This window comes from Geospiza fortis, unplaced genomic scaffold (genome assembly GCF_000277835.1).
Source record: "Geospiza fortis unplaced genomic scaffold, GeoFor_1.0 scaffold27, whole genome shotgun sequence".
Taxonomy (NCBI): Eukaryota; Metazoa; Chordata; class Aves; order Passeriformes; family Thraupidae; genus Geospiza; species Geospiza fortis.
The window spans coordinates 4,943,235-4,963,761 of NW_005054329.1; the positions used below are offsets into that span (position 1 = coordinate 4,943,235).

At 41.6% G+C, this 20,527-nt stretch overlaps 1 protein-coding gene across 1 annotated transcript in view; it reads right to left on the reverse strand.

Moving 5' to 3' along the window:
- Nucleotides 1–3,735: 3,735 nt before the first annotated feature.
- GPR107 (G protein-coupled receptor 107) overlaps nucleotides 3,736–20,527 on the reverse strand; it is a 20,736-nt gene continuing 3,944 nt past the window's right edge. Inside the window, exons 6-16 of the mRNA XM_014307160.1 lie at nucleotides 20,469–20,525; nucleotides 19,569–19,679; nucleotides 18,084–18,217; nucleotides 17,315–17,390; nucleotides 16,270–16,343; nucleotides 15,596–15,713; nucleotides 14,512–14,642; nucleotides 12,719–12,762; nucleotides 5,471–5,520; nucleotides 4,655–4,738; nucleotides 3,736–3,864 (exon numbers count right to left, since the gene is read on the reverse strand). Of these exons, the coding sequence (XP_014162635.1) occupies nucleotides 3,736–3,864; nucleotides 4,655–4,738; nucleotides 5,471–5,520; nucleotides 12,719–12,762; nucleotides 14,512–14,642; nucleotides 15,596–15,713; nucleotides 16,270–16,343; nucleotides 17,315–17,390; nucleotides 18,084–18,217; nucleotides 19,569–19,679; nucleotides 20,469–20,525 (1,008 nt within the window). The remainder of the gene's footprint in view (nucleotides 3,865–4,654; nucleotides 4,739–5,470; nucleotides 5,521–12,718; nucleotides 12,763–14,511; nucleotides 14,643–15,595; nucleotides 15,714–16,269; nucleotides 16,344–17,314; nucleotides 17,391–18,083; nucleotides 18,218–19,568; nucleotides 19,680–20,468; nucleotides 20,526–20,527) is intronic.

Genomic DNA, 20,527 nt, shown 5'->3' on the forward strand with positions numbered 1-20,527 from the left:
CACACTGAAATCCTCATTGTCCTCAGCACTTCAGCTCTGACCTGCAATACAGCAGGGAAATGTTCCTCACCTGCAGTCTGCTGAACTGCATTTCCAGCCCACAAATCAGCAGCAGTTAAAATGCAACAAATCCTTCTCACTGAAGCATCCCTCTCCAGAGAGCATTTCTGTGCCTGCCAGAGGGATATCTGTCACAAATGAGGCAGAGAAGGAGCTCCCCAAGCACTCCATCACACACTGCTATGTGCTGCAGAGATTTCACAGGGTTTATTTTTCTCCTGCATTGTATCTAAGGTATCAAGGAATGGCTAAACATTCAGAAGTATCTTCAGCTCTCCACAGTGGTGGATTTCAACTGTCTTTTCTCCTGTTGATTTGTTTTATAGTCCACAAGAAGCACTGCAATACTGGCAGCAGCCTGCCCTTACAAGCTATTGCAAACTGGAGTGAAAACTGATCAGCCATAGAACAAAAAAGCTGATCTCTGCAAGCAAAAGATGTGTTAGGTGAAGAAAATCACTGCTAATGGAGAGCACCATGAATCAGTCTGCCATGAAGCACAACCTCAGAGAAAGCAGAGAAAAACAACCAAGCAGGTCATCAAATCTCAGCACAGAATAAGCTGCCTCATGACACAGAGAGAAACTCCAGATCCCAAGGCATAAGCAAAGATCAGTGTTACCACAACAGTTCCCTGTGTTGAGGCTGTTTTGGGTGTTAAGGACAAGCAAAGTCTCCACACACTGAGTAAGACAGATTTACCAACTTGAGAACAAAACCATTAATGGGTTTCTTCTGCAATCTCTCCTCCAGTGGAAATATCTTAACCTCCCCCGCATGCATGAACATCACTCTCAACCAAGACCCGTTAAAGAGCATTTTGATATCCAGCAGCTAAAGCCAGCTGAGTTAATTAAAAAAAAAAAGCAAACCAACCAAAGATTCTTCCTTTCCCCTTCCTCACCCCCACCTCATCCACTGTACTGTTCATATTTTTGTGCTCATGCCCCAGAAATGGCATTAGGACTGGAAGCCTGACAGCTCTTTCTGCCAAGTGTGGCTGCACCTTTTCAAGCAGGGAACTTGAATCTAACAAACTGTCAGCAACGAGCCCACGTACTGACAGAGCTCAAGAGGCTGCCCAGCACAGAATACACAGAAAGCCACTTTGCTGATGATGAATGGCTATTGAACCTGCTTGAAAAAGGACAGACAGGTCCTTAGCTCAGCTTTAGTCACACTCTCTTCCCTGCCAGGACAACTTCTGTGGAGCCTGGAACAACTGAAGAGATTGCAGCAAAGTCTGTGGATCCTTTCCCCAAGCCAGAGTTATCTTTGCTATTCTTGATTTGTATTTTATTCCTGAGAGTTACAAGGACTTACAAAGAGAGGATTTGTGCCTTGTGTTGCTTTTGTGCAGACACCTAATTTGAAGATTTTTCTTGAAACTTTCCAGATTTCCAATGTCCTTAACAATATTTGCATTTATTGCCAGACTGAGATTTGTATCATTTTCAATGCATGAAAACAGATCCAAACTAGAGAGCTGCACTTAAAATGTCCTTTTTTTTTTTTTCATGGAAGAAAAGCAAGCCTGGAAAAGAGGTTTGATAACCTCACAGCTTATAGAAATGTTGAGACTAAAGGAACTGAATGCTTCTGTTTTAGAGAACCTGATTTTAAACAAAAACCTTCTGGAAAAGGCAAAAAGTAATAAAACTGACATAGCAGAACACCAAGAAGTTTGCAGGTTTTTTGTTTCTGCCATAGCCTGTAAAGACAAGTGGGTATTTATCACATGAAAGACAAAACACTCATGCAGTGGTTAGTCAGGACACTGACAGATACTTAGTCACCCGCTCAAATAAACCCAGATAGCTTTTCCCCCCAGAAAACAGAAACAACATTTAATATTTATGAAGACAAAATCAGGACCAGCAAGACCAAATCAGTGAGAAATTCCATACACATCCATTGCAGTGCTTCACCTGTCTCAGAATGTGTATAAACTCTGTTATTCAAAGATCTACAAACATAACCTTCCTGATGGAGCTGGGGAAGGGAGAACCAGGCACAGATTATACTCTGCCAAGTGCCCAAATGGAAAAAAACTTCTGGTGAATGAAATCAGAAAATTCAAGCAAGGCTAAGGGGAACAACCCACGAGGCACAACAATGGAAACTCCCAAAGCAAAGAGCAAAATGCCTTACTAGGAAAAGGCTCACAAGGAATTCTAACCCTGATGAGATGTAAATCACTGAATTACTTCATTAAACTTCCTCCAGCTCATTTTTGGCAGATTCTCCTAAATTTAGCAACTTCTCAATTGACTAAAATAACTGTATTTGACAGGTGTCCTATTATTAGTCCTAGCAAAACCCCCACAAGCAAAAATTCATTAAGCACGTAATACAAAGTTGAAATTCGCTCTAACAGGCAAAAAGGGAAAAAAGCTTGTTTTGCTACAATCACAAATCCTGCCAGTTCACACAGTGACTTCCTGATGTGAATGCTTTTTTACCAAACAGCTTCCAAACTGAGACCAGTTTCTTACATAAACCATTGAAACACATGTAAGTGATAGTGATTTTAAGGTCACTACCCACTAGTTGGATTCCACTTGCAAAAATGACAGATTTTCTAGACCCAAAGCAAAAATAGCTAAGCATTTAAAAAGAGCTTTGTTACTAGCCATATTTCTGAGAAGTTAAACTCCTTACATGACATTTCAGTCTGGATTCTATGATTCAAACCTCCTTGTAGCAGTTTTCATATAAGATTAATTTCTTTTTCAGCTAACTATGACAGCAAACACATTTGGACTTTTTTTTGCCTCTGTAATAAAAACAGAGTTGATTTATTTCACCCAGGTAAAGGAGATTTGCCCAACTGGAAAAACTCTTAGGAACAGGCTTCTGAGCCTGTACATGAATTGCAATTATGCATCAAACCTGTAACTACCAAAGGATTAGGTTAGCTCTGCTCCTATTAAGGCAGCAGACTCCGGGGCATGTAAAGCTGTATCCAACACTCCTGGCAGGCAGAATTTCTTAGGGCATTTTTAATTACACATTCAAAAATGCCACTCAATTTTTAAGTCCTCAGAAAACCACTGCAAAGAAAATGACAGGGACTTAGCTTGAGCCCTGCTGTATAATTTTTCCAGACTAGCTCAGGTCCTGAAGCATTTGTGGTGCCTCATGGTTTCACAGCAGGGAATAAACCAGGGAAGATATTGATAAAAATCCATCTCCTTGGCTCAGTGTTGCTTAAAATAAATTTTTGCAAAGCTGAACACCAAGGCAGAAGGGACTTTACACCCTGTTCATCTATTTATTATTACATTATTTTTATAGATTTATTTTTATTTACATTCTGCAGATTGGTGGGTCATTTTTGCTGTGAAGTATATGAAGCATTAATGATGAACTGTAAAACTATCCATGTTCCATATCTAAATTAAAATTAAAAGCTTTCTTACTTCACATTTTTATGGGCATCTTTTTGCCCCATGAAAAGCTTTACCAGCTTTTTCCACACTACTGCAATATCCAGGTCAGAGGGTCCTGTGCACACCACAAATCTCTTTACACACACCAGTACAGACACCTCCTCTTTAAACGTGGGCAGATCCTCTTTGTCAGAGAAGGATTTAGAGAGATTCATGTAAACTGGTTTTAAACATTACTTTTCTCAAATCAAGTGAAGAGGTAAATCAAAGGGGAGAGGGGTTCTTACACAGCTTCCATCTCCAAGTCATCCTCATCGTCCTGAGAGAGCTGTAGGTAAGGGTTGTCTGATGCTGGACGGAACTTGTACCCAGTGAGGACAAAGAACACCAGTGTGGCCATTTCATCCAGCAGCTGCAAGGGAAAACACGAGACTGAGATTGAGGTTCAGCCCTGCTATGCTCTGTGGTCACAAAACATTGCTCCTCATTCATAAGGTTCAAGGTTTAATGGCCAAGAGGCCTGGGCCACAGCAGAAATAAAATAATTCCTGTCTGGTTGTCATTAATCCCAGGCTAAAGGCTGTCAAATCCTTTGTTCTTTTAGTTTTCCCTGTCACTTTAAATAGAGTTACAGTTCTATCCATCTCTCCAGAGCTTTAAAAGAACTATGGCAAGACTTGGCTTTTTAAATGGTGGGGGAGGGAATCATCCCTACATTGCTTAGTTTTTTCAACAGTTAATGTATTCCAAGGACTCCCTGCACAGTCACTTGGATTATGAGTTAAGAAACCAAGTATTTAGAAGTCCATAGGCAAAAGAAGCCTGTAGATGGAAGAGCAAAAGCCTATTTCCCTGGCTCCCTCAGGCTTCAATTATATAGAGCAAACCTGACTAATTTTTTTCTCCTTTGTATGTTCTTGATTAATTTCCTTCAGACATTTTTAAATTGAAAGACTGAAAATCAATAATGCAATTACTTTCAGACATCTCATGTATAATCCAGCAACCTTGCTGGACAAACATAAAACCAAGAATATATTCTTTCACCTTAAGCACATCAGTGATAAAATCAAGAGGAGGCAGGGTACTGCAGTGTGCTTTGAGATGTTTTAGTACAACATGAGGAACATTTTATGGAATTTTGTTGTGCAGTTATATTTAAAGATCAAGAAATTGATGTATTTTCCTTTGCTGGCAAATACCTGGTACAGCCATTTCCACTGGAACGGAACAGCAATCTTTATGAGAATTGCAATGATCCGTGTGAAGTAAATGTAACACACAATCTGGGAAGGAAAAGGAGAAAGCATGAGAACACTAGCACCATCCTCAAAGAACCTTCTTACCCCAAAGAAACAGCTCAAGCAATTCCCAGACAACTCATTACGTCAAACCAGCATTATCACGCTCCTCAATAAACATGGAAGATATAGGCTGAGAGTTCTACTGCTTGTTGAACATCCAATAACTCAAACTATTGGTAACATACTCAAGTTACAGCAGGAAATTCTTTAAGTATTACAATTTCATAGAATTTCAAGAATCACAACTGTAATTTATTACTCTTGCCACTTAGGAGAGCCTGAAATGAGGCCGTTGGAAATCATTAAGAAGCCTGTGTTCTCCTGGGAAACGTACTCATGGCTCCCACTGACTTAATCAGGAACTGCACACATGCATCTCCAGGCACCATTTGGTCCCAAGTTTAATTTTTAGCAAGTTTACAGTATGTTATTCAAGCCCATCAATTCAACTGGCATCTCAAGCTGTCTCCAGAGGAAATCAGGAAGCATTACAAATAGCTGGAATTTAAAGAGAGACAGAAGGATATAACCATTAGGAGAAAAAAGGAAGTTGCTTTTAGGATTGTAAGCCAGTTGACCAAGATGCCAAAGCACAGCAGTGCTAAGAGCCTCTACCACATGCACCAGCTGCAGTAGTTTCCAATAAGTATTCCATCAAAAGCTTTGAACAGCTTCCAAGTTCCCCACATGCATGTGTGCAGGTGTTTTACTTACCATGACATAGTAATGTCTGAAGAGCTTCAGCTTTGCTAGGTTAATGGCTGCTACAAAGAGAACACAAAAGTCCATCAGAAAATTGTTAACATGAGAAAATTTCTTTTGATACCTGTCTGCAGGGTAGGCAAGTGGTCAAAAGCAGGACTCAGGTAAACCCAGGCTAGAAGGATTTTACTGAGGAGTGCCAGCTGGGCGTGTCCACATACAGGATAACTCCCAGGCTGGGGTGAATTCACTCAAAAAACGGAACCGAGATTGTTTTTGCATTAAATTTTACATGCACACACTCTGCATTCTGTAATTCTTCCTCTACCTGTGTACAGCCAACTGCATATTGTCACTCTCTCCTGCCAGAAGGGCCATTCCACCTGACATTGCCTCCTAGAAAATTCCTGTCTTTTCTAGAGCCCTCCCTGACCTGCTCCATGCCTAGAGCTGAGCTGAGCAACTTGCAGGTAATCACAGCTCTGGGAACCACTGCACCTTGCTGGACAGCAGCCTAAGCACTTGAAAACCTAAGCAAGTTCCTCTGTCATGGCTCAGGCACAACTCACAAGCTCAGGAAATCATCCTGAGCAGTTCCCAAACGTGCCAGCCCAGGCCCCAAGGTGAACCTGCAGTATTGCACTCATCACATCAGCTGGAGAGCACAGAGAGCATGTGAACCAGCTGAGGTCAACAACAGATGGAGCAGCTGTCAGCTCTGCTCTAAGAGTCAGCTTTTAGATGTGCAGCAGGATTACAAACACAGGCCACTGATGCTTTTGTGACAACATGAGAGGCAAAGAGTCCAAGATCTGTTGACAGCATCCAGAGATGCAGTTCAGAGCCAATGAACATGAGCTGCCAATTAAAAAATACTGCCACATATTTACTGGTATTCCCTCCAAGTCCTCGTAATGTATTTCTCAGATGTGGAAGTGCAATACATTGAGCTGAAGTTCACCTGCATCCCCTCACAGAACTCACCCACTGCAATGATTTATAAAAGGCTGCATATATTTACATGTAAGGTCTTCCAGGTTCACAAGACAGCAAAATACAGTATTTCAGATGAGGGAGAGGAGAGCTAATAGCTCCCTAAGAAATGCTTCACCTCCTCTGCCGAAAACAAAGCAGCTTTTCTTATGCAAAGGAAGTGTCAAATGCACCACTGCAAATAAATTCCTGTAGGTTCCCACTACAGAAACTACAGTGAAGACAGTCAGCATTCTGTTATAAAACTACTTTTATAATCTAAAGATCAAGAGTCCCTTTCCAGTTTACCTTTAGTGTTCCTGGGGTACTACTGAATGCTACAGACACCTCAAGCCAGATACAAACCCTCCTCCAGCAGACACATTCTAAGAGCAGCAACCTGACCAACACAAGACATGAACTGACTGATGATCTGAAGTTAAAAGCTTTTCCTAATAGAGTTGGTGAATGAAAGCATGTAAATATGCATGATAAGTGCAGTGAATTGTGAAACAGGAAAGCAATATTGTCCTAGCTAAAGAAGAGCTGCATTAAGTGTGACCATGAAGATCTTGTGATTTCCCACACACCGGTTTGCACACAGAAGGATCTATTTTGAACTCAACACGTCCAACTTCAAGAACTGCCACCAGTTGGTGCACTGACAGGCCAGGAGAATTACCAGGCTTTGTAGCTGAAGGAACACCAACTCAACAGCTGCGATTCAAACTGCCAGTCTATCAGTGCTTTACAGTCAACAGCAGTGAGCTGGGGAGTCATTTCTGCTGGATTCAGGCACTGCATAGGAGGAAAGGACAGCAAAGCCAAAGATCTGACTGCCAAATGAAGTGTCATAATTCCACCTCTCCCAGTCAGAGATGGAGCACAGCTCAACATCTCAGCTATTCATCATGATAATCAATAGCAAAGAGTCATAAATGGATTCCCATTTCCAAATATTCACATATCCAGAATGTCTGAGCATGGGAAGGAAGGGCAAGGAGGGGAAAAAAAGACAGCCACCACCAAGGAGAAAGGCAAAGGAGCACCTGTGGAAGCTGACTTGCTCTCCTCAACTGCAGCAATATTTCTCTCCGCTACCAGATACGTAAGTCAGCATTAATGCATGTCTACAAAATTCTGCCAGTTTTTTTTTTTAACAACTCAAAGCTACAGGACACACTGTTCTGGAGAAAAATCTAAAATCATCATTGCTTGGCATCAGCAGCTTGTGAATTGCTTCTTCACAGGCTGAATGTGCTCCAAGCAGTATTATTTGAGTCTTGCTATCATGGACACTCCAAGATTTCTGTTCACCTCAGCCTGGCAGCCCAGACAGCAACAGCAGCATTTACAAGGAGCAAGGCTCAGCCAGCAGTTGTCACTTACAACTTGAATCACTTGCAACCCAAACCTGTAAGGCTGTGATAACACAGCAGCAATCTCAGCATGCAGTAAAGGTTGGGTAAATTTATATTTTGAGTATGATAACCATTCTGCAAAGGACAGTACTTAACTGCAGAGAAGGGGAAAAAATTTTTAAAAAGACCTTCCACCAAAGATTTTAGAAATTAATTCATGCTCTTTCAAATAGTAATTAGAAAGATAAAAGCCATCTTCCATGGAAGATTTATAGCATCTAGACCTTGCTACACTCAGTTTTCCCTCTCTATCGCCATTTACTTTAACAGCTTGTGCCTGCAATAGCCTGATCTGCATCAATCAAAACAGAGCACACCCAGTGTTCTGATAAGCAGTCTCTTTTTGAGACTGTCCTCATGCTAATTTCCAATGTTGAGGCTGTCTGTAAGATGGAAAAAGAAGCTGGACCATCCACTTGCACATCACACAATAGCCTTTTGCTGAATAAATCCAACCTTTTCAGGATATGTACATAATAACAATCACAGGATTGCAGCTGAGGGTGCAGGGAGCTTGAACCCAGACAACAGAATCCATAAAGAAAAACCATAATGCAAGCCTGTGAACAGGCTCAAGGTACAGCTGAGAATATTTCTTCAATGCTTTGCTTGCCCTACTCACGCTGATGCATTTGAGATGTGATTTGTGCCATTATCAAACTGTAAATGGAAGCTTTCTGCTCTCCCCCAATGATGCAGCACATGTAGATCTAACCCTTGAAAAATAAGCTCTGAGAAGTGTGGCTCTACAGCCTGAGCTCTCTGCTTAAAAGCATTCCTGTACTAGAAAGAAGAGGTCAGACAGATACAGCAAGGCTCAGTATCACCAAGAAGGTGGCACAGACTTGTTAATCTTGAATGTCCTGAACCACATCAGCCATTTGGCACAGAAATGCTCCACCAGGTCAGATAAAGTCCAAAGCAAAAGATAAGCACAGAGCTGCCACATCAACCCTGGACAGCTCTCTGGGGCACCTGGAAGTGGTGCTGAGTCCAGCCAAGTACGGGTTGCTCTGCACCACACAGGACCAGGCCCTTTGTTCACAGCATTTCCATGCCACAGCAGCAGGAAGACACTGAATACTCCAAATGTTTTTTCCTGACATGGGGCAAGCCCAAAAGCATTAATCATCATTTGCCCACTGCACGGAGCACAGGGAATGAATGATGCCTGGGAGCAACAGGCTGCCATGTATTTCCCTAATTCTGCTGCCAACTCTAACTGCAGTGGTCCAGGAAAACAGCAACCCATGATCTGACTGTGCCATGTCACATCTCTCATCACAAACACACAGGTACCAGCAGAACAAACTGCTTTCCAACCCATTCCTCCCTCAAACAACAGGGGATGTGATCACAAGGGTGTGCTATGAGACTTGAGAGGTCCAGTGACCAAAAAACTCAAGAGTTTCAAACAAAAATGATGTATAAATTATAGGTACTCCCTCTCTTTTCTCGACATGCCTGTAAACAAGGTGGTGGCAGTTGAGCAGCTTTGCAGGCTGAGCAATTCTAGGTCAGTTTGCAAGACTGATTTCCTTAAATCTGCAAGACATTTGCAATGTAGATCTACAAATGGACAGAGAGCAAAGGCTCCCCACCTGAAGGAAGATATAGTGACAGATCAAAGGTGTAACTAAGCACTTGCTTAAGTCTGAAGGTGGCGATTTTAAAAGGGGAGGAAAAAAGATTCTAAAAATGGGATGTTTACGCCCACTGCTGTGCAAGATAAGAAGCCTGTGTAGGTCAGATATACTGCTTTAAAGATCACCTTCAAGGGAAAAAAGCAAACAACCAGGCAGCTCAAACTCAGCCATAGCACTGTGCCCTGCCTACTCTTCACAAGCAATCCACAGCATCTCGGTATGTAAGGTCTCCATGGATAACTACGGCTTTAGACCCATTTCTCCACCTTTCCCACTTTGCTTTTCTTTTAAAAATATCTAATCTAGTTTAAATGGCTATTAGCTAGTGATTCCAAATCAGTGCCACTTAGAACAGGCTTTTTTATTAATTGTATGTTGCTAAAACAAAGGCCTATGACAAGCCCAGACTAAAGGTCTGGTAAATCCAAATCTGCTCCATTCCTAATCCAGTCACACTCCAGTCATGGCTGCCACTTGACCCAGGGGACTGCCACCTAATAAACAGGTGGAGAAGCAGCTGGGAGAGAGCATGAAAAACACTCAGGAAACAGCACCAGGATACTGAGCCATGAAGTCCTGGAGTTGTTAGTCCTAACAGATGCAAGGAAGAAATAATAATTTTCTTTAGTACTTTGTCATCAGCAAGGACATCACCAGAACACGCAGTGCCAGGAAAAACAGCTATTGAATGTGTAGAATGTAATTCCCCAATACATCCTATAAGTTAATGAAATCTGTGTGAGAGAAGAGGGAAAGCAGCCCTTGACAATAAATCCCAGCAGGCCAGAGGTAGCCCAGCAGTGTCTGCACACAACCCAGCCAGCTCTAACCATGGAACACAAACTGCATAATGAGAAAATCCAGTAACTTTTACTACTTCAGGAGAAAACCGCCTTTAACTGCGGGGGAAAAAAATGCTTGTGATTTAATAGTAAGCAGTGGTTCTATTTTTTATTCCCATGAGAAGCTGAGACATCGAGCAGCCCCTCAGAAGAACAGGGCCTCCAAAGGAAGCTTACAGAGCATGTGGTTCTAGTGAAGAGAATTCATTGATAAACCTAACATGAATGATTTCACTTTTTTACAGTGCAAATAAATCACTTTTGGTTTTCTCAACCAGCCACACTAGCAGCATGACAGCACTAGGTAACATTCTGCTTCTGGCATCACACTGCCACTCACTTGCTCCCCGTGGGCTCCTTTCAACAGCCTCTAAATAGTCCAACCAGATTGTGTTTCACAAGTGAATCCTAGCACTGCAGCCACAATCTGCTCTCAGCCTGTGCAATGTTTCCCCTGAAAATCTATTCCTTAGCTATTCTTTTATTATCAGTGTAGCATAACAGAGTTGCTAAGTCCCCCTGTATACACAGTTACTGAACTTGCAGATCTGCACAACCAGAGGGCAACACCACTAGGTAAAGCTGGCAACAGCAGAGGTGACGTTCAGCATAAAGAGAATCATCACCCATGGAGAACAACACAAAACACAGGACTAAACCAGACCTTAAGTGCTATTGTGTATAGCACTGACTAGCTGTAAAGACAACACCCAGTTCCTCTCAAATTAACATTTTTTTCCTTCCACATTTTTTACACACCACAGTGCATCCTACAGAACTGCCTGGATTTACTCAAATCTGAATTTCACCTGGTATGAGGGACAGTGGATAGGCTGAGCCTACACACGAACATCCCTGCTATGGCCACCTCACTTCTCTCCTTCTCAGCATGTCTGAGGTTTATCAAACTCCACAGCACCATCTTGTGATAACAACCATGGTAGGTACAGGGAGATCACATGGGGCCACACAGACCTGAAGGCTTTCTGCCTTAATTACATGCATTAATTGCTGTGTGCTCACCACCAGGACAGACAGATCCATGGCCACTCAGCTAAGAACCAGGCCTGACATGTGTGAAGTCCTTGGTTCAACAGAAAGACTGCTTCAAGGAAATCTGAACTTACCAGGATTTTTAAAGGTAAGAGCATAAATACTCCAGAACATAGGTTCAGTGGACAAGGTAAAACAAATCCATCAATAAATGTCACTGAACCCAAGTGAATGCACTGATAAGAAAGCTACCAATAACATTGATATTACACTTTGATAACTGACTTTTTTAACATTTGCTTCTATTAGAAATGAGTAATTTTCCACCATTAGGTTTGGGGTAGGTAACTTGTAGGGTTGTTATTTGGTGGCTTTTTTAACAGCTTGGAACATCAAGAAAGCATGCTAGGGTGATCACAAGTATTGTTTAAATTTAACACATGGCAGAAAGTGAAATAATCTGTGCTGCGTATGAGCTAAGTTCAGTACCCAGCCTTACATTTCACCTACAATCAGTGAAGTGCAGAAGTGTCTGTGAAAGCCAAGGAAAAGGCTGGAAGGACTATCCAGACCTGGCTACAGAATTCCAGAAAGGAGAGCCAAGAGCTGAAGGATAGGACTGAAGTTAAAAGGCTGTTGCCAACAAATGACCTTCTACAGATGAAGCTTTGGAGAGTAAACCACAGAATGACAGAAGATGGAAAAGGCTGCCTGCTTCCAAGGAAGCCAGTGCTGTGCTCCACAGCTTGTATGCAAGGACCTAATCCAGAAGAAATGAGCAGATAAGGCAGGAAAAGCACACTCTACTGCAGCCACGTTTGGCCTTTCCATCCATCAGCTCCTTTTCAGTGCTACAATAAACATAACTCCACTTTCCACAGGCAGCCCTTGGAGCTGCTGCACAAACATGGACAAGTCAGGAACTGTGCTATATTGAATGCCAAGTTATGTTTTGTTTCATAATGAAGTTTATTTCCCTCTGTTCTGTCAGGAATACATTTGTGCAGAAATTGAAATAAGTGGGTCTATTTGGGCTAATAGTCAGCAATTCTGGAACTCATTTCTAGTTCTGTTTCTGAACACTCAAGTGAGGAAAAAATGGCAAATCTGTCAAGATGATTTGCTCTAGATGTCATGTCTAGCTTGAGCACTGAGAGCTGTGCAAGGAGCAGAGAATACACTGCAGTTCTGATAATTAAAGCAATACAGGAAAAAGGTAATTTTCCAAAAGTTATTCCCATAACTGAGCCCACTGAGGAAAAGCAGAGGGGCACTGATACAGTGTAGATGTACAGCCTTAGTTAGGTTTTTACATCAGCATCACGTGTTTGACTCTGGCATTATAACATGTAGCATAAAAGAGGAAAAAGAATACAGATTACTTACCTTTCCCATCTGTTGCTGAAGCCTCTTGCAAATGTCTTATTGACCTGAAAAATAAAAAATAGATTCATGATAAGTTTTACACTCCTCTTTCACAGCAGTTCTCTAGATCACTAATAAGTTTTGTTAGCTCTTTATGGCTGGAGTATGATCCTAATTAACTGTGCTTAGCACTGCACACACTTCACCCACATGCCCCCAGCTCAGGCAGTCAGCTCAAGCACCTCTACTTCCTTGGGATTAAGAAAGCAGATTGCTAAAACCTACTTCAGCCTACAGAAGGCTTTGTGGGAGGGAAGGAGCAGAGTGAGAAACTGGGGCATTTTCCAGCATAATGCTTTCCACTTGTACAATTAAGCTGAGCTACTCTTCAAAGTACTGCCAAGCATTTGGCATCTTACTGCTCTTTTAAGGTCTTTTCATTTAAATAGTTGATTACAGCTTACATATCTACATAGGCAACTTATGTAACAGAAACTACCCTGCAGGAATGTAAATTCAGGGGCCAAGTCTTAGTCACCTTGCTCACATGAGTCATCCCACAAGCTGCAGTGACACTATCCAGAGGAAAAAGGGGCAGGATTTTATGTCAGGGGCTTCACTGCCAGTTTATGTTGGCACCATGGCAATGCAGGAATATTGGTTGCACACCATGAACAGTCACAAGACAGCTCACATTTGTTCTTCAGATACAATTCCTTTATGGAAATAAGTTTTGTACCAACACCTCACTAGGTTGGGCATACAGATCCCACCATTAGGTAGCAAGAACTGTGACTGCAGAAGTCACCTTTATCAGAGGAGATTGAGTCCCTCTGCAATTGAAGTTAATATCCCTCAGCTTTTATTTACCATTGCCAATGCTCCTCAACCTCAGAGCTGAAGCATTTTGACTGGAGCAAGGGAAAGGACACGTGGGTAGAGCAAATTTCTTGGAAAATATCTCCCAGCCTTGGCAGAAGGCCACCAGGAGTGTGCAGGGGAAGAGAAGGCCAGCTGAAACCCACCTTCACAAGTCAAGCTGGAGCTTATTTCCATCTACTGAGCCACACCTCTGAAAAACTCAAGAGTTACACTCTAGAGTGATGCCATGCTACGAGACATTTATATAATCTGCATTTCAGAAAAAAATAATGGAGATACTGGAGAAAAAGAGGAATATTCTGTGTTTACTAAGCAAGGAGCCAGAAGCTCCTTGACATCCTCCTTTAAACCCAGCTGTTTATCCAATTAAGACAAAATGCATTTAGAAGATAAATGTTCTGGCTAACTGGCAAGCAGCAACAATAGTGTTTATCTGAATTATCTGTGTTTTGGTTGAGTTTTATATAACCAACATTATTCCCTGCCAAGTAGAGTGGAAGGAAGGGCGGGGAAATGCTCCCTGTGGGATTATTTCTTATAAACAGTCAAATAAACAGGCAGCTTCTGCTTGAAGGCAGCCCTGATCTCAGACAACACTACTGTTTTGAAATTTAGCAGTCAAGTATCTAATCTCAGTCAGTGAAGTCAAATCCCATTTTTTTAAATTTAGAGAGTCAACACTTCTGCAAAATTCCAAGTCTCAAAAGTACCTACAGCCTGCACAGTGCTGGCCACATTTAAACTGCCACCCACCTTCCCTTACCCCCACTCCAACATCCCCAAAAGGAGCATCTTCCACAGCACTAGACTGAAATGTTAAGGCTGATATAAAAGTTAACAGAATGCCTGACTCCACAGGACCACAGAGCTCTTGTGCTTTGGCAGAGCTGTCAATGGCCTTTAGTTCACGTTTTCCACATCCAGCAACTCACCATACCACTGGGAACAGGATGGCTCCACAGCACAGCAAGTCCACCAGGAAAAGGATTTCTTTCCACAGTCCATACTCAGTTGTCCCCTCCTCTGTTGACTCTATGATAATGTAGGCCACGTTTGCCAGTACCTACACAAGACAAGGTTATGGTTTAGAAACTGCCCAAGGAGCCACTACAGGTGGGCTGCCAATTCAGCAAAAGCCCAGCCAGTACCATCAGTAATTTTTCTGCAGCTCTACATCCAAAAGTCACATGTTCAGCAGCATCTTCATAAGATTTGCAGAAATAAAACTGATGGGAACTTATTCCTGCAGACGTTCAGAAAGTAGTTCTTCTCTTATATACTGTGCCTAATCTACTGCATCAGCTGAGATAAAAAGGAGCAAAACTGACTTATTGAAACACAGACACAGGACTGTGTGGCACATACAGCCAATAGTAAAAATACATAATGCTAAATCAAGCAGGTAATTCACACTGGTCATTGACCATCTTTTGTACTCCACACCTGAGCTCTGTAAGAGCCTCAAACACTAATGATATATACTTCTGCTAAGGGCTTGCATCTGGAAAGGCAGAAAATCTCTTCAACATACAACAAAAGTGCTGTTCTCCTGTGTACTTTACATACAACAAACAAAAGTGCTGTTCTCCTGTGTACTTCAGTTCCTCAAGTAGGAGACCAGCACTGAGCACCCTGAACCACTGGGCATGTTTCCCTCAGACCCACCAGACCTACAAGTCTTGTTTTTCCCATTGTTTATTTAATTAAGGCATTCAGCAAGCACTTCAGCAGTGACAACTTTAATTCATTTCCTCTACTTATTCAGCACTGTTTTCCAGCTCAGGTTTTGTCACACTCCTTTATAGCCAGTTTTCATTTGCTGAAACTCTTTGATCACTATTATCTCATGCCCAACATGGGAGAACTACAGTAACTTCTGGACTAGGAAAGAGCCATACAAGCAGGCTCATACAAGCAAGAACTACATGGTACTGTGTGAAGCTTTCACAGCCTTTTCCAGTTTGCACGAGCAGCTCTCCCACAAGACAGGAAGTATGAGTACAGCTCAGTCCTCACCTGAAGTGGGATGACAATCATGAAAATTTTTTTGTCTTTATCTGACAGGATGTGTTTAATGAAAGCCCAGCCTGTGCCAATGAGGGCAATAGTGATGAACAGAAGAGCTCCCTTCAGTCTGGAAGAGAAACAGACACTGCAGTGAGAGACTATTTTATCACACTTCCTCTTCTGCCCAGGTTTCTCCCACTGCCAATAAAGCCACAAACCCAAACAAATGCTTCACTATCCATAATTTTGGCAAGCACTTATCCATCCCACAATAATGAAGCAAATGTACTTGCTACAACTCTGTATCACAGAGCAGTATTAGGCTTCATTCACAATATATGCAATATTTTCCTAGGGGAGTCATCCATTCACCATTGTGAGCAGCAGCAAATAGTGACAGCTGTATCCACTTACCATTCACACCAGGAGCAAATGAGATACTTGAATATTAGTGGGAACAAAGAAAAGTAAAGCATTTGTTATCCTTTTACTCCTCCACCCACAGAAGTGCCAATTCTCTGCAGCTGCCCTCTGTAAGTGGAGCTTTCCCCTTCACACAGGGCTGATTGCTGAGTCTTTGGTACTGTGGTCTGCATGAGAACAAAGATTTCCCACTCTGTACAGGAGGGAGACAGCCCCAGTTGCAATTTCAATCTATCATATCAATCTTCTGACATACTTACAGGTGAGTGATGTAATAAACAACAGCCCAGCCCTCGATGGGGAATCCCTGAGAAGAGATGTAGTGATAGTCGATCTGGAAACAGAAAATACAGCACTTAACAAGCTGCTTTTGACACCCCACCCTCTAAAAACAGGTCTGCTCCACATCCACTGCCACTTTCACTTTCCAGTCAGTGTGTACAAACCCAGCTCTGCCACATTCAGAGAGCACTTCCTCCCAACACATTCTACTTTTGTTTAGCAACAATGAGATCATTTTCCATTTGCTCTATTTCCTAAGTGCTAGTGGATGTATCTTGTACAATCTATATCCTTCCCACACAACTCCCCTGCTTAACTACAGTGAAACAACTGCAGTTGGAACCTATTTTTTCATTCATTTTTTCAGGTTCAGTTGCTTTAGGTGACTAGAGGCTTGCTAGTTTAATTTTCACTGGAAGCCAGATTCACTTCATTAGACTCCAAAAATATTTGTAGCAGGAATAACACCGTGGGCATGAAGGTGAAGATCATGGCTGGCACAAATACTGAAGAATTAAATGCTTGCCATTACCTTTGTTCATGAGATATATTTCCAGTGGAAAGTCAATACAATTCAACAGAGACATTATCTATAGAAAGTCTCAGAGCTGATAAGGCGAGGTCTGTTGCCATACACCATAATACTTCCTTGCCTTTAAATTTTACAAACAAGGTTGTCATTTATGAATATTTACTGTAAGTCCTGGAGCTGAAGCAGCAGCACAGCCCAAGCTTTCAGGCCCACTGCAGAAGGCCAAAACATTAAAATTTGTGGAATTCACTACCAACCCTTGCTGCTTCAACACTTCAGGCCATGATCTCAATTGTACTTAAAGTCAGAATTTGCTGATGAAAACAAACACTTCTACCAAAGAGCTGCAGTTCAGTTCTAATGCTTCAGTATTAAGACCAGTTCTCCCTCCCACCGTGCTCCCTCCAAAGCTCATTTCCCCAACAGCATGTCCTGGATTCCATGTTTCTGCTTCCTAGCTGAACAACTTCAGGCAGAGATGTTGCACGCACCGCGTGGAAGACCAAGGACAACGATTTGGTGAAAGGAAGGGCTGCCATGAGCCAGTGGATCTTAAAGACATCATTTCTGGGAAGAAAAAAAGAAAAGGAAGAGCATTACTTAAAAGGCAGCAGGAAAAATTTCAGTTTCCAAGGATATTTCTTTAAAACCTGTAAATGTCAAGCAGTTGCTTGCAGACTGAGCTGACCATCAGTGTAAAAAGACTCCCCTTAATGATGCAGTCCAAGTTTCTGCCACATCCTGAGCCATATTTCAACTTCATGTTCTAAACCTCTGATTTTTACTGCTTGGGATAATTGAAATTATTAACTAATAAGAATATCCCACATATTTATATAAATATTTATCTCTGAACTGTTAGAAAATTTGCTAAATGTAATTCAAATCACAATCAAGATATTTATGGCTCTATATTGCCATAAGCTGCAATTTCCCAAATAAGGAAAGTGATGATTTTTTTTCATTATTTATTTTCAAAGTCTTCTCCTTTTAACATCAGCTACAGGAATTTCCTGTCTATTTTTTGCCACAGTATGTACCTGAAGAACTTTCAACATAAGATTTGGGAATTTTAGAAAGACAGTCTGCAACACCAATACTGACTGAAACAGTTTTCACATATAAACTATGTGTATTAAGCATACAAACCTGAGCCAGATTTGGCATTTGAGGTGATCAAGTCTGACTGTGAATTGGGCATTACAAGAAGAGGAATGAAATATAAAAAACCAAACAGGGTAGGTCTCTATTTGAACCTACCTGCGTTTCCGAAGTATGTGGATCCATACAGTCCCAGACAGGAAAAAGAAGAGAGCCATGGAGATGTAAAGTTTTGGCAGTGGGATTTCACCTGCTGAGAGGTAGCTTTCAGGATTCTTTTCCGTAACATCTATCTGAATATTAAAGGTGTGTTACATGCACAGTTGGAAAAAAAATTATTTTGTTAAAGCACTGAGTTAACAATTACATTTCGCAATCAAATTCACTCATTTAACATGAGCTTTTCTGAAGGGGTGACTTCTGAGTCTCAGAGAAAAAAAACAAAACCTACTCTTCATCTTTAAGAGTCTCAAAACATTTTGCAAAACTATTCCCACCAGAATAATTCCCTTGGAAAACAATGCTTCAGTTATGAAGCATAATTCAGAAAGGCAATTTTCCCAAAGAATATTTGTTCTCTCTAGCAAACATCACAATTTGCCCACCTCTGATTCAGAAACAATATCTACAATGGGCTGCCACCCTATTTTCCTGTGACTGAGAAAACAGAAGTATTATTTAGCATTCTATTTATACCTCTAAGTGGCTTAGTCATATGTGCTAGGACTTCAATAAAATCATGCATTGAGTCTGGTTTGAAGCACTGAAGCTGTCCTGCATCTCTAAGTACACCCCAGCAGACCAATCATCCACATTTTGTCCTCTTTCCAATTTCTTCAGTGGGTCAAAGTGACCCACACAGCAATTTATGAAAGCTGGTCTTCTAAACCTGTAACTTCAGAAGCAGCTCTGAAGTAGTCTGAGTCAAGTTAGGGCTGTTAAGTTTTATCACCTCTGTGTTCCCTTGCAATAGGCATTACACAAACACATAAAAAGCAGTTCAGGGATTGATGTGGCTGAGGTACCTCAGCCAGTAAGAGGATTCATACCAGACCAGCTCATTATACACCAACATGAACACAGGAAAGGGAAAAAAGAGAAAGACCAAGCTCTGATAGCAAACAAAACCACATAGGAACAAATTCCTGTACATCAAAAGAGATGAGGCATTTGCTAGAACATATTGCCTTTAGGATGTGTATCTAACACCATAAAAACACATCTTTAATTAGGCCAGAAAAAGCAAAAACACTGAATTCAAATACTAACAATTTACATTGCAGCAACAGCCTTAATATCTGCAATCATGTAAAGAGAAAAGTGACTTCTGAGTGCAGCAAAACACAAGCAGCTGATGCAGCTCCCATCTCGTTACAGCATCAGGTCACAACTGTGTAGACTGAACCCAGCCCACATTCAGCCTTCAGATTTTCAGGCATTTCTGCAAAAACAGTATTTTAATTATTTTTACAGTAGTCACTTCTTTCAGAAATGCCACTGCAGAGACTGGCACACAATTCTGAATCACTTCCCACCCCATATGTGCACTCATGTGCAGCGTGTGCTTGGTTACAAGCTGGAGCTGGAAGCTGGATGTTGTAGTCTAAGCTGACAAGTTAATTATCCTTTAGAAGCCATACTCACATCAAGACTAAACAGCTGCTGATCATTAGCTGGCCCTTTCTCGCCAACACACTTATGGAAATACAGGCTGTAGAGACCTTCTTGTTTGTCCGAGCTGATGTTAAAATAGAACTGAAAATAAGGAATAGAGAAGTCAGCATTCTTCTCATTCACAACAGGGTTGCCCTGGTAGGAAGTCATCTCTGCTGAAGCATGAAAGAAGTCAGTCATTTGAGGTCAGCTGGTCCCCTTCAACAAACAGACTGTTCTAGGGATAACAGCACATCTGGAAGTTTCAACAAAACTCCAGATGCAAAATCATTGCACCTGTCTAGGACTATGCACTCTGGTAATCCAAGCCTGTTAAGTGTCAGTGCTTAACTCAGTTCAGCACAGACAAAAGATAACCACAATTATATTATATTTGACATGGCAAAGCATAAAATTTTTATTATACCCACCCTGCAGCTTTTCTGTTCTTCCCCCAACTATGCAAATTGTGATAGCTCTGGAAATGAGATCTGCATCAGATAACAGAATTTCAAATGTGTTTGTAGTAACCAACCATCACAAGTGAACCAGGGTGTTCAAACAAAGCATTAATCTGGCTTCATACAGAGGATCTTCCCCTTGAGTCATCAGTCAGGTCACAGCTATTTGTTATCAGCAATCTGCACTACTATCACAGTAAACTTTAATATGCTGAGGCTCAGAGACTATGATATTTAGAACAGCATCACAACAAAGTCAATTTAAAAGCAGCTCCCACAACTTATAAAGAAAGATTTCCATCACTGATGCTTAGCTCAGTAAATTTTCAGGCAAACTCCTGCTATCAGAGAGACATCTATATCCTAGACTTTCACTTTTCCAAAGTAGGACAGTGAAGGAACTGAGTTTAGACACTGGCAGACAACCTACCTGAAACGAAAAAATTCCATGGACATGGTGTACAGGATGTTGTTGTTCTATTATGTGCT